The sequence below is a fragment of the Onychostoma macrolepis genome, chromosome 20 (genome assembly GCF_012432095.1).
Source record: "Onychostoma macrolepis isolate SWU-2019 chromosome 20, ASM1243209v1, whole genome shotgun sequence".
Lineage (NCBI taxonomy): Eukaryota > Metazoa > Chordata > Actinopteri > Cypriniformes > Cyprinidae > Onychostoma > Onychostoma macrolepis.
This window is the reverse complement of record NC_081174.1, coordinates 7,630,521-7,645,268: the sequence shown is the minus strand read 5'-3', so window position 1 is coordinate 7,645,268 and position 14,748 is coordinate 7,630,521. Positions and strand designations below refer to the sequence as shown.

Here is a 14,748-nt window from a genome sequence, read left to right as displayed (position 1 = left end):
CCTTGGCAGTGAATGGGTGCCATCAGAACGAGAGTCCAAACAGCTGATAAAATCATCACAATATATAAAATAATCCACAAGTAATCCACACCACTCCAGTCCATCAATCAACATATTGTTAGGTGAAAAGCTGCATGTTTGTAAGAAACAAATCGATCAGCTGAGACCAGGAATGAGCCCCTGTGAAACTCTGGTACTCTCTGTACTCCATGTTTGCAATGCAGTACAATGCATTTTACAATTAAATTAAGTTAAATTATGAATACATTTCTGTAGCTCAGAGACATTTAATCAAAAAAGGCTACTTTTATAAGGCTCCCAAAATATGATACAATTTTATGTTCAGGAAAATGCTTGGAATTTAATAGTATTCCTTTACCAGCACCACAAATGTATGTAGGTCACAGCAGCATGATTTGAAGTTCAAAATGAAGAGTTCAGATGCAAAAGCCTCTAAGTGCCATCTGAAATGTTCTTCTAAATTGAGTATTTTTGTCAAGCTCCTATATTTATGTTCAGTTATTTCACTTTAATTGCATAGAAAAGCACCTACACATTGTCATTAAAGTAAAATTACTGAACCTACAAATAGGAGCCTAATAAAAATGCTCATTTATGAAGAAAATTTTAGACAGCACTTAGATGCTTTTGCATCTGAACTCTTCAAATATATAAAAAATACTTATGCTCATTATAGGCTTTGTCTGTAATGTCTAAAGGACATTTTTTGGGAATTGCAAGGATTCCAAGAATCCTGGAAGTGATCCACACTTCTTGAATTGTAAGTACTTATAGGAGTTCACTGTCTCTTTTAAGGTAAGACTTTATTTTGATAGCCCCCTTTAGAGATTTTATTAACTTTAAGTAGCTTTACAACGACATGCCAACTAGCAGTCATTAGAGTATAGGAGATGGTTTGCTTATTATTTTTCTAACACTTTATTTTGATGGTCCCCCAACAGACATCCTATACTGACTATAAGTAACTACATGAATATTTAAAATGCATTTGTTTGTTTGTACAAATGACTTTCTATTCAAATTTCACGAACATGTGTGCATTGGATGCTTTGCACTCGTCTCCCAAAACCCTCCCATAGACATTTTGGTAACTATGTGGATTGTGGTTAAGGCATCCTTTCATTTTAAGTGACCACATCGTCACATCTCATGAACTTCTACAGGGATAATTATATTTAAGTGCTCCAGATCGAAGCTGCTCCCTCTCGAAATGAAGAACTGCTGGGTATTTGCTTTGCTCTTTACAAATGTTTGTTTTATGAATGCGATTCAAAAGGACACATTTTTCCCTTTTGGATTATCTGAAGGGGATTCAGTTCTTCAGGATGGTGACGATGAAGTGTCTGAAGCCCTGAAGATAAAAAAGCCATTACAGTTCTACGACGTCCAGTTCAACGTTCTCTATGTAAGCTATTGTTTTCATTACACTTTTAAAAAAGTTGCATTTAGTTTTTTTTAGTTTTGTGCTTGATTTTCTTACTGTACCTATACAAATAAATAACTCAAATAAAATCAATAAAATTACGAATGCGACTATATTTACTGAGCATGTGAAGTCTGAAGCTTAAATTTTTATTCCTCAGGTTTCCACAAATGGGTTCTTGTCCCTTCAGCCTCCACCTGAAGAGAGTCAGTATTTAAGAAACATGTTTCCTCTCAGCTTCTCTGCCATCGCACCTTTCCTGACAGACATTAGTTCAGGACGGGGGAAAGGATCTGTGTTTTACCGTGCCGAGGAATCGTTAGATGTATTAATCCGAGCTTCTGAAATGGTGCAGCAAGGTTTTACTGGTTCTGCATTTAAGTCCAGCCACACAGTCATCGCCACATGGGACAATGTTGCCTGTGAAGAGGAAGCGCTCCAGCTCCCATTTACATATTGTGTAACATTTTGTTTTTTTATTCCTTCATCCTGCATTTTATCCACAGTATAAATGTTTCAAATAAAGTAATATTTTGATTTGTAAAGTTATTATTATCAATATTAGCTTTGCTGTGTTTACCATGTAGGCAACCAGTTTCCAGGTTGTGTTGGCAGGCAATAAATCAGATACATATGCCTTGTTCCTGTATCCAGAGGATGAGCAGAAGATGTTAACTATCAGTTACAATCATACAAAAAGACAAGCTAAACATCAGGCTGGTTTTAATAGAGGTGATACATCTGCCACAGAAGAGCTCTTCTACAATCTGTTTGGGTATAATGAGACCAGCAAGAACCTCTTTAAGTAAGTGCATTAAAGTTATTATTATTTTATCCATTTCAGTTGTATCCTTTTGCAAGTAGCTTTCTGCATCTTGAAATCACACAGTATGTCAATATAAGTTTCAGTTTGTTAACATTGATTATTAAATGCAGTATTATAGATCTATTATTTAATTTAAAGTTATTTGTGTAAAATTGTATATAGTGATATAAAACACGTTTGTGTTGCTTACGCAACTCTCAGGGCAGGGAACACCGGGGTAAATGGACTGTGGATTTTCCACATCGGATCTAGTCGGTTCCCATTCCAGAAGGTAGTTCCTGCTTCTGTCCCCAAGTCTGATTCAATGGGTTTTGGTAGCTTGCGCAGCACCACAGATGACGATTTCTACATTACAGTAGAATCAAACATACCTGCAGACAAATATACTTCTAAGGCCCAAATGGACATCCCAGCTTCACTTGTTCAACAGCCCCCAAAACCAAACCAAGAAGCTACTTCAAATAATGTGACCAAAATGTGTGGCCTGCACCTGAAATTCTGTTCTCAGGATGGTTACTGCACAGATTATCCAACTGGTCCTTGCTGTCATTGCCGTTCTGGTTACTATGGCAATGGCAGACAATGTTTACCAATGGGTGAGTTTTTTTTAGTTTATAGTGTTTTCTTGTTGTGTCATTCATTATGACTATGATACCTTTAAAGGGACAGTTCACACAAAAATAAAAATTATGTCATAAATTCTTCATTCCAAACCTGAAAGACCTTTGTTCATCTTCGGAACACAAATTAAGGTGAAATCTGAGGGCTTTCTGACCGTAGATAGACAGCAAAGCAACTGACACGTTCAAGGCCCAGAAAGGTAGTAAGGACATCGTTAAAACGAAGATTGACACGGAAGAGAATAAATTGTTGAATAAAGTCATTATTTTTGTTTTCTTTGCGCATAAAAAAATATCATCGTAATCTCATAACATTAAAGTTAAACCACTGATGTCACATGGACTATTTTAATGATGTCCATACTACCTTTCTGGGCCTTGAACATGTCAGTTGTGTTGCTGTCTATAGAGGGTCAGAAAGCTTTTGGATTTCATCAAAAAGATCTTCATTTGTGTTCCAAAGATGAACGAAGGTCTTATGGGTATGGAATGACATGAGGGTGAGTAATTAATGACAGATTTTAAATTTTTTGGTGAACTATCCCTTTAACGTTAGTTTCTGATAAAAATGTGAAAGATAAATCTGATTTTGCAGGTATTTCTCAGCCTTTAAGTGGAAAGCTGAGTGGCCTTGTTTCTTTTGGAGACACTAAAGTTCAGCTAAACAATGTGGACATCCATGGCTTTGCTGTGGTGGGAGAAGGTCGCGTATACATCTCTGTCAGTCCTGTCCCAGCTCAGGCAGGCTGGGCTCTGATGGCTGTGAGCCCGCTGGTCTCTACATTTGGCTGGCTGTTTGCTCTTGAGCTCCAGAACCATCTGAATGGCTTCAGCATAACTGGTGTGACTATTTTTCCTTATATGAAGCTTCATTATTTTATGTCACACAGATCATGAAGAAGTCTAAAGAAGGAAAACATATTTTCTCCAGGTGCTGAGTTTTTTCATCAGGCAGAGCTGGTCTTCAGCCCACAAAGTCAGCGTGTTACCATTATTCAAGAGGCTCAAGGAATGGATTCATTCAACCACTTGAATTTTGACATTAGGATCAATGGAGATTTACCTAGCATTCCCAATGGTGCTAAAGTCCATATTGTGCCATTTAAAGAGACCTATCAATACAACCAATCAGGTAATTCTTGTAAATAATCTTGGAGGGTAATGACCAGGGTTAGTTTTCAATTAATTCCACATTATTTCACATTGTTCATTACTGAGTAACTTAAATTTTAGGCACGTCATATCAAGTTACTTTTTCTATTTATGCTCCACCAAAGAAAATACTTCCAAAGGAAGTAGAACAGTAACGATAACAAAGTAACCTGCAAGTTCACCTAAAACCCAAGAAATCTTCACCACAGATATTCTGTATGGAACGTGATGATAGAGAGAAATGGGTTTAAAAAAAAACACACACACAAAAAAACTTGAAATTATGAGATACTATGTCACAAGATGAAATTATGAGATACTCATATGTATCTTATGAGACGAAGTCAAACTTATGGGATACTGTGTCATGAGATAAAGTTGAAATTATGAGATAAAGTAAAAATTAATGAGATGCTAAGTTATGATATAAAGTCAAAATTATGAGATCCTAAGTCATAAGATAAAGTTGAAATTATGAGATAATAAGTCTTGAGATAGTCTGAAGTATAAGATAAGTCATGAGACAAAGATGAAATTATGAGATACTAAGTCTTGAGATAGTCGAAATTATGAGACTGTCATGACATAAAGTCGAAAATATGAGATACTGAATCGTGAGATAAAGTCAACATTATGAGATACTAAGTTTTAATTATGAGAGGGAAAAGTCAAAATTATGAGATAAACAGTCATAATTATCACAGAAAATGTAGACATTATGAGAAAAAATAATAAAACCATGTCACATAAAAAGTAGATGTATTGTCATAATTATGATTTCTTATGTAGAAATCATGGGATAAAAAGTTAATTATGTACTTTTATCATTATTTCAGATTTCATCTCATAATTATCACTCAGTATGTCATCCTTTTGAATGTTTGTGTCATAATTATTATGTTTTAAATCATTATTATGATTAACAAAGTATTTCCTTATATTGTGCAAATGGGCTTCCATAAACAAGTGATTGAGAAATATCCCAGTGTTGTTGGACTAAACATCAACACCCTCAGCCAGTCAAATTAGCAAAGCTACATGAGATATTCTGATTAGATGAAAAACTGTTTATTCCAATAAGAATGAATAATAAATGATACTCTTTACTGAACATTCATGTCTTTTATCGATAGTGCTACTGCATGTTTTAAAAGCCAAAACGCCACTCAAGTGCAAAGTTAATGCTTTAATATGTGTCCTTTGGGCATTATGGGTAATGTAATTTGTGTCTGGCTCATGATCAGTTGTGACATCATCTTCACTGCGAGAGTACATGGTGGTGTCAGAAAATGGTGGATCTGAGACATTCTCCTACATGCTACACCAGAACGTGAGTTTCCGTAGCTGTGAGCACAGCCCATGGACCACACCAGACTTTCAGCAGGTGAATGTGGAGCATCTGATGGTCATGTTCACAGAAGGAACCACCCTTAGATATGCCATAACCAACAAAGTGGGACCTGTAGGAGGTAAGAACATACTGATAACCAATTATTAGTTCTGTTTCATGAAATTTTGGATCTTGTTGAGGAAATTCTTTATGTTATCAGGTGAGCTGCCTGGGCTTGTAGCGTTGAACCCCTGTTCAACTGGGAAGCACCATTGTGACCCCATGGCTCTCTGCCTGCCAGGAGACGGCACTCATTACCATTGTCAGTGTGCCATGGGCTTCCAGGGAGATGGACGCAACTGCTACGGTACAAGTATTTTAGTATTCAACTATGTCATATTTTGACATTAAGCCAAGCGTTTGCTATCACTGCTCCTTTGAGAGTTCCCTTAGAGACTGTGTGTCATCTTCTCATGCCTTAATTGAACTAGAGCCGAATGGCTCTCTTGGGTTTTGAATCTGTGGTCCAGATGTAGACGAGTGCGCTGAGGGGCTCAGTTCCTGCGGTCCTCACTCCGAGTGTGTGAACATGCCGGGTGGCCATCACTGCAACTGTCAATCTGGCTATGAGTTTGATCTCGATTTGCATGTGTGTGTGGGTAAGTGTTCAGTATATTGTAATATTTGTATGAGTATTTAATACTAATATAAAATACATAAAATATAATTCAAATCAGTCATTTTTTCAAATCAGGAAACATTTTTTTGGCCATGGAAGCCTTATTTTAGCAGTTAATCATAGTCGTAATAGTCAGACCACCAGTGCTTGTGAGGTCCTGATTTTGTTACAGCATACGTTTTCTAAAGGTTTCTAAATTTCAATGATTCACCACTACGTGGAGTTGATTTCATGAATCTATGTCAAATATATGATTTTCACTGATCTTGGGTGAGTTTTATAACGTAGATTAAGTTTTAATAACAAACACATGAACATAATAGATTTAAAAAAAAAAAATTGAAGGGCTATGGTTAATAGTCTCTGACTGGCCTGATTAGCCAAGCTGTCCCTAAAAATACAGAATAAGGGCTACAAATTATGCAGACACTTTAATAAGGATGTATTTATTGATTTGAAGATTACATTTCACAGCTTATACTTTCATGAACACATTTGCAGTTTGTATTGTATATATTGCATTTACACTGCAGTGCAATCAGTTCGCAAAGCAACCAGTTCAGTTGATTCAGAGTTTTCAATAGCTCCCATCACTATTGCTTATACAGAACCGTTAAACAAGACATAAATATTGAGCGACCACTGGGCATCTCCAAGCAAAACAGCATTTCTGAATGAATCTGTGTTTTTTGAACAAATTGAGTAAATGATTCAATGACTCAGTCATAAGAAGATCACCACCCACTGGTGTAATGATGTTTTCTGCAGAAAGGGCCAATGAAAAATCCTTCCACTAATAAACAGACTGACAACCTCAAGAGCTGCTGGACTGTATATCAGCACTTTTAGAACACTGTTCGACCAATCAAATTCAGTGACCTTACTGTTGCACATTGCATTTGAATTTATTTACATACTGCATGTTGTTGCTTTGTTACTTACAAAGAAGTGCTGGATTGACAATTAAATATTTGGCTAACGATGTCTGTGTAGATCATTTGTAAAAAGACATATGTGCATAAATTCAGTTCATTTGAACAATTTCTGTAAGAATTATTTTATGCACAATTTATGGTCATTCATGAATCGTGATCATTCAACGCAGACATTTATTAAACACTTTCATGCATGAGGACCACTAACGCTCTTCAATCACAAGTGTAATTTATGTAACCACACATGTGGTACACATTCAAGAGTTGTGTTTCACAGGAGGCACATCATTCTCTTCTTTTACAGATATCGATGAGTGTTTTCTTCAGCTCTGTCATCCGTTTGCATCCTGCTTCAACACCCAGGGCTCCTTCCGCTGCCAGTGCTGGCCTGAATACAAGGGCGACGGCTTCCTATGCCAACCACCACGTAAACCACAACATTTATCAAGCAACACATAACGCTTTCTCCCTGTCAGCTCAGTAACAGACTGTTCTCTTTGCTTATAACACAAAAGAAGTCCAACAATCAAGTCAAATATTATGTTCAGCTGTGTATTATAAATCAATCAAACACAAATGAGTTGTTTAATCATTCATAACGTACTTGAAACAAGTAGAACATGTTCCCGGAACAACATCCTTTGTTCCAGGACTTGGTTTAATCACACCATGCCATTTAGTGGATACTGAAAATGTAATGTATTTAAATGTTCACTGGTCCTTGTTTTTTGAGGGGTTTTTTTCTCCGCTAGAGAAGCCCAAACCCCCCTTAACTGTGTGCCAGCAGCACAGAGAAAGTCTGCAGGAGAGTCTAAGCATCTACCCAGGCCTGGAGGCCTTTATTCCTCAATGTGATGAGAAAGGGCAGTACAAACCCCTGCAGTGCCTGGGCACCACTGGACACTGCTGGTGTGTGGACAGTAGAGGGCAGGAGAGAGTGGGCACCAGGACAATGCCTGGCACTGCACATGCCAACTGTGATCAACCAGGTATGGATTTATGCCCTCACATTCTGCAGCTATTGCTTACTAACTTTTGATTTGGTCAGATATACACCTCTTTTTTGAAAGGAGCCTCTAATGCTTATTAAAGGGTTAGTTCACTCAAAAATGAAAATTAGTCCATGTTTTACACCCTCAAGGCATCCTAGGTGTATATGACTTTCTTCTTTCAGACGAATCCAGTGGGAGTTATATTAAAAATTATCCTTGCTCTTCCAAGTGTTTGAATGGGAGTAGGTGGGTGTTTTTTTCAACAGTCCAAACAGTCCAATAAAGTGTGCACATCCATAATAAAACATGCCTCACAAGGAATGAAGCAAAGTTTCCTTACTTTAGCGAAGGAAAACCAGTCTCCTCTTGGCTCATATCGAAATCCTCTGGCATTTTGCTTTAAAAATCCTCGTTTTGTGCTTCTAATTCGTGACCGGCGTTTTGTTTTGCTGTCTCTCCTCCGCGTTCATCACTAATCACTAATTTTAATATAACTCTGATTGGATTCATCTGAAAGAAGAAAGTCATATACACCTAGGATGTATTGAGGGTGAGTAAAACATGGGCTAAATTTCATTTTTTGGGTGAACCAACCCTTTAAGGATGCATTTATTTGATCAAAAAATGAAACAGTAATTTGGGGAAATAATATTTGAATGTAATACTATTTTATATTTTAAAAAGTTGTGATGGCAAAGCTTCCTGTAGTCTTTACCAAGGTTATTAATGTTAACTTAAATTATTTTAAAAAATCCATTACTTTAAATAAATAAAACTTATTTTCTTTCAGCTAGTTTTTTAGTAATTTTCATCTAACTTGATGTGTGTTTGTGTGTGTGTGTGTGTGTGTATTATACTGTATGTGTGTAATTATTTGATGCTAATACATTATTTTTCTTTTATTATTATTATTTTTATTATTATACATACATAACAAAACTCTCAACAGAACATGAGGGACATTTATCTGTCTACCATTTCAGTTTTATTCTTTTAGTTTTTATAAGTTTTAATCTCCTGAAAGATCTTGGTCCATTGCCATTTAAGTTGTTGTTAAACACAAAAGATCAGCAACATGTTGCAAAATCCGAGGCATTTAAAACACAGGGACACACTTCCAGTTCTGTTGTATTGTGTGTGTTGTGGGAGTGGTGTTCATTTCCAGCTATATATGACATAATTATCCCTCGTGAGACGGCCTAACTGTAATTAACGCTCACACAGTCATTCATTGAGGGAAGATATATGGATGTGGTTGATGGTCAGAGATTTGAACAATTTTCTGAAAAATAGCAGTGACTGCGTGCTGTGTCTCTTACTCAGCGGCCCTGCTTCCCCGTGCGGAGACTGTGTGTGAGCGCTGGAGGCTTTCACTCATGACTCACTATAATGGTCAGCCGTCCTCTCAGGAATACATGCCACTGTGTGACGCTCACGGGAATTTCCTGCCTGTGCAATGTTACGGCAACAGCAGTTTCTGCTGGTGTGTGGACCACCAAGGCGTAGAAATCATTGGAACAAGGTCTTACGATGATGTAAAGCCCCCCTGTGAGTAAAAGTTATTTTGGATGCACATTTTACATTGAAAAGCCTGAAAAAAAAAAAAATACGTCAGTGAAAAATCTGCAGGATCACAAAGTTACTGGACATTAAACTAAGCTGTGTAATCAAAGTACACAAAGCATGTTTCACAGCTGGATACAAAGATTTTCTCTGACTTCATAGTGACACCTAGTGGTGTGGATGCAGTAGCAAGTTACAGCTAATGGACAACTATCCTATTTGCAAAAATATTTGTCATCTATGATTTTCAACAATAAAAACGTCTCATTTTTAGGTCTGACAGAATACTGAGACAAACTGAACAGTATTAATTGATTTCAAAATGGCGGCCCCTAAGAAGGGGTGACCTGGCCCAACTAAAAGAAAACCACTTTTTCAGTTTAAAGGCATAGTTCACCCAAAAATGAAAAGTACCCCATAATTTACTCACCCTCAAGCCATCCTGGGTGTATAGAACTTTATTCTTTCAGACGAATACAATCGGAGTTAGCTCCTCCAAGCTTTATAATGGCAGTGAATGGGTGATGTTCAATATTCCAAAAGAAGTCCAGTAAACCGTGCCAATCCCTCATAACAAAAAGTGCTCCACACAGATCTGGGGGGTTAATAAAGGCCTTCTGAAGTGAATCAATGTGTTTTTGTAAGAAACATATCCATTTTTTAAACTGTAATCTCTATCTTCCGCTAGCTGTCATACGTGCGTTCACTAGAACGTTTCAGCGGATGATGTAGGATGTAGGCATAGCGTAAGCTCCGGTGATAATATGCTAGTCTCACGAGAACCAAGTCTTGTTCACTGGAGCCACTCTCTCGTGAACGCATATCGTATTGTCTGTTTTTTTTTTACCTGTCAGGTATCTCAGGTGATGCACCGCCATTGAACAATGCACTGATGTATCCTGTCATAAGCTCCTCCCCTTCAGGGCCTGCTATCCTTTACACACAAGCCTCACAGATTGGAGTCATTCCTCTAGATGAAACAGACCCAGTTCAAGAAAAGTCCACTGTTTTACTGGCCTTAAAGGTAGACCCTCATAACTCAAATCAAATCCAAAACCTGTTGTCTGATTAAGCAAAAATAATAATGCTTGATAAACATTGCAGGACTCCATTGTGATTGGAATGGACTATGACTGTCAGGAGAACATGTTGTATTGGACAGATTTTGGACGACATACCATTAACAGAGCGCTCTTAGAATTTGGGTCTGAGCCAGAGGCTATTATCAGCCAAGGTCATCTATCTACCTATCTACCTATCTATCTATCTATCTATCTATCTATTCATTCTGTCTGCCTGTCCGTCCCATTTTAATTATGGGGAATTCTGATGGTTGCATCACCAACATATTATCTCTATATTCCCTAATTATGCAATGTGAAATTCCAGGCTTGGTCCAGCCGGAGGGAATTGCGGTAGACTCTGTGCACAGGAAGTTATTCTGGGTAGACAGTGGGAAAGACAGGATCGAGACATCCGATCTAGACGGCAGGAACAGAAAAGTGCTGATTGATTCTGATTTGGTGAATCCCAGAGCCATCGTTGTGGATGCTAAGAGTGGGTCAGTGAGATATTATCAAAATCCTTAATTTGCTGTCTGTGCATTATTATATTTTACATTATGCATACATTAATTCTTTCAAGCCATCATAAAACAAATCAGTTTAGGTTGGAAGCAGAAAGTATATTTGTTTTTACAAAATTAAATATAGATTATAATCACTACATTTCAATTTTTGGGGTCAGTAAGTTTGTTTCTGAAAAAGCCTCTTATGCTCAAAAACAAAAAAAAAAAAAGGGAAATCAGCAAAATTGTGATCCAAAGCTGAATTTACAGCATCATTTCTCCAGGCTTCAGTGTCACATGATCCTCAACAAATCATTTTAATTTGCTGATTTACTATTCAAGTAACATTTATTATTATTATCAGTGTTGAAAAAGGTTAAATATAATCAAAATATGAAAATTAATCTGCATTGTTAATCCTTTTGATCTTTTATTAAAAAAATTCACAAAAATCTAACCTTTCATTGGAGAATAAGAATTTAAAATGGGGGGAAATATCATTTTGAAATAAATGTTTTTCCCAAATACACGTTGGACACAATTATTGGCACCCCTAGAAATTCCTATGAGTAAAATATCTCTGAAGTATATTCCCATTCATATTCACAATTTTGAGCACTCCAGGGTGATTATGAACGTGAAATTATCCAGCCATGGCTTCCTGTTTCACAGAAATATAAATAGGAGGGAAAACAAAGCCCAGATTCCCTTAATCATCCATCACAATGAGGAAAACCAAAGAATCTATTTCTGATGTGCAGCAAAAGATAATTGAGCTTCACAAATTAGTGAAGTGGCTTTAAGAAAAGAGCTAGAGCAGTGAAAATTCCCATTTCCACCATCAGGGCAATAATTAAGAATTTCCAAATCAACATAAAATGTTACGAAACTGCCTGGAAGAGGACGTGTGTCTATATCATCCTAATGCACAGTGAGAAGGAGAGTTTGAGTGGCTTAAGACTCTCCAAGAACCACAGCTGGAGAATTGCAGAAAATAGTTGAGTCTCGGGGTCAGAAAACCTTAAAAAAAAAAAATTGTCAAACAGCACCTACATCACCACATGTTGTTTGGGAGGGTTTCAAGAAAAATTCTCCTCACTCATCCAAAAACAAACTCCAGCATATTCAGTTATCAGACATGACTGGAACTTTAAATGGGACTGGCTTCTGTGGTCAGATGAAACTAAAAAAAAATGAGCTTTTTAGCAGCAAACACTCAAGATGGGTTTGGTGAACACAGGGATAAAAAGTACCCCATGTGTACAATGAAATGTACTGCTGTATTTTTGATGTTGTGGGCCTATATTTCTGCTGGAGGTCCTGGACATCTTGTTTAGACACATGGCATCATGGATTCTATCAAATACCAAGAGATAAAAAATCAATAAGTGACTGACTCTGTTAGAAATCTTATAACGGGCCATGTTTGGATCTTCCAATCGTACAATAATCCAAACACAAACCTCAAAAACAACACAAAAATGGGTCACTGATCATAAAACCAAGCTTCTGCTGGCCATTCAAGTCCTCTGACCTGAACCCTGTAGAAAATGAGTGGTGAACTGAAGAGATGAAGCACCAACATGGAGCTGTGAATCTAAAGGGTCTGGAGTGATTCTGGATGAAGGAATGGTCTCTGATCTCTTGTCAGGTGTTCTCTAACCTCATCAGGCATTATAGGAGAAAATTTAGAGCTGTTAAACTGGCAAATGGAGGTTTCAAAAAGTATTGAATAAAAGCGTGCCGTTAATTGTGGCCAATGTGTATTAGAGAAAGACATTTATTTCATAACGATATTTCCCCCCATTTTAAATTCTTATTATCCAATGAAAGGTTAGATTTTGGTGAATTTTTTTAAATAAAAGATCAAAAGGATTAACAATGCAGATTAATTTTCACAGCCTTCTTTGATCATATTTACCAAGGGTGCCGATATTTTTGGCCATGACTGGTAACATATATACATATATACATATATATATGACATGGTATATATATATATACACACACACAAAACAAACCAAACCAGAAAGAGATTACCAAATACCAAATTACCATCATGTACACTGATGGCTTTATTATGTATTCCTGCAATAAACACCAGCATATTCATTTATATGTTGCAATTGTTTTCTGTGAAAATGTTCTGAAGTGTTTCTCCTGCACATGCCCTTCAGAACCTTATACTGGACCGACTGGAACCGCGATGCTCCCAAAATAGAGAGCTCATCACTGGAGGGACATAAGAGGAAAGTTCTGGTGCAAGTGGGTCTCATGTTGCCCAATGCCTTGACTTTCGACTTTGACACAAATCACCTGTGCTGGGCAGATGCAGGTAAGAGTTTCCACAAAATATAGCATCTCACATATCTGTACTACACATTTAAGGTAATAGTCTACTAAATCACCAGGCACAAAGAAACTGGAGTGCATATCTCCTGATGGGACGGAGAGACATGTGTTCCAGGATGCTTTGAATTACCCGTTCAGTCTGGCCATCTATGACAGCCACGTTTACTACACTGACTGGGAGAGGTGAGTCTCTGTTACACCACATGGATTTGACTTAACATGATCCGGCTGGTCTCAGTGTTTCCATATTCATGATGGGAATGTCCTTACAGAGATGGGATAGTGGTGATAGATCAAAGCACTGGGGAAAACACAGCTTATCTCCCTATTCAGCAGTCACACTTATATGGGATTATAGTTATTCCATCACAATGCCTATAGGTAAGCATACGTTTTTATCTCTATTCCTTTTGTATAATTTTGTGAAAGTAGTAAATAATTCCTGATCATTTCTTTTCCTGCCAGTTTCCATTCATTTATAGAGACCTGTGGACTCTGCACTTATGTAGACTATATGGATTTTTGGTTCTGGAACAGAAATGTCAGAAAGTAAGTAAATAAATGAAAATAAACCTGAGAGATTACCAAATTATTTGCCATCTAATTAAATCCAACCCAGTGTTGTTGTTGGTGGTGTTTTATTATTATTAATTTTTGGTAGTATTAACATACTTTTGTAGTTTTAGTATTATATGTATATTTTCATTTTCAGTCTATTAATTATAGTTTAATTTTTTAGTAATTTTGTCATGTGCTTTTTGCAGTTTTAGAAGTTATTTCAAATAAATTTAAACAATTATTTACATTTATTTTAAAATATATAATTATTTTTATTTTTATTTTAAGGTTTAGTATTAATTTCTTTCCAGTTAGTAATTTGTGTGCTACAACTTAAAATTATTTCCATTTTCATCTATGTATTTGATGTTTTATTTCAATTGACAAAAAAAAAAAACATTTTAATAGTTATTAAATATGTAATAGATTTAGTTAACAGTAATAACACTAATGCCAACCCAAACAGCTTAAAATATATTAAGTTAAGTATTTTTACCAATAGGTGGCGCCACTAACTAACTTTTGGAGTTTATTACAAAAGTGTGAGTGGTTCCAAACAGTCCTGTGTGTGTAAATTAGAAACACTTCAGATGAAAATTTCAAACCAAATTCTTTATAAGATATATGTTTCAATTAAAAAAAAATGCGTTTCATACATACAATAAAGTTATATAACACAAAAAATTAAGTATTTGTATTTTCATAAATGTTTGTTTTTTATAGCTTTCAT

General features: G+C 36.5%; 1 protein-coding gene across 1 annotated transcript; it reads left to right on the top strand.

Moving 5' to 3' along the window:
• Positions 1-1,231: 1,231 nt before the first annotated feature.
• On the top strand, positions 1,232-13,841 carry nid2b (nidogen 2b (osteonidogen)). The gene is made up of 18 exons (XM_058756255.1): positions 1,232-1,426; positions 1,605-1,904; positions 2,032-2,249; positions 2,472-2,866; positions 3,486-3,731; positions 3,822-4,031; positions 5,287-5,511; positions 5,593-5,739; positions 5,903-6,031; positions 7,291-7,413; positions 7,739-7,975; positions 9,302-9,526; positions 10,396-10,565; positions 10,646-10,775; positions 10,931-11,102; positions 13,286-13,443; positions 13,520-13,643; positions 13,733-13,841. The coding sequence occupies exons 1-18, from the start codon at positions 1,232-1,234 to the stop codon at positions 13,839-13,841; spliced, it is 3,513 nt and encodes a 1,170-aa protein (XP_058612238.1).
• Positions 13,842-14,748: the final 907 nt, after the last annotated feature.

What these genes read in the sequence shown, in the direction of transcription:
- nid2b (XM_058756255.1), top strand. Translation starts at nt 1,232, where the DNA reads ATGAAGAACTGCTGGGTATTTGCTTTGCTCTTTACAAATGTTTGTTTT. An exon ending in AGCTCCCATTTACATATTGT is followed by an intron (nt 1,905 to 2,031) that starts GTAACATTTTGT and finishes TTTACCATGTAG; the next exon opens with GCAACCAGTTTCCAGGTTGT. An exon ending in CTTCCTATGCCAACCACCAC is followed by an intron (nt 7,414 to 7,738) that starts GTAAACCACAAC and finishes TTTCTCCGCTAG; the next exon opens with AGAAGCCCAAACCCCCCTTA.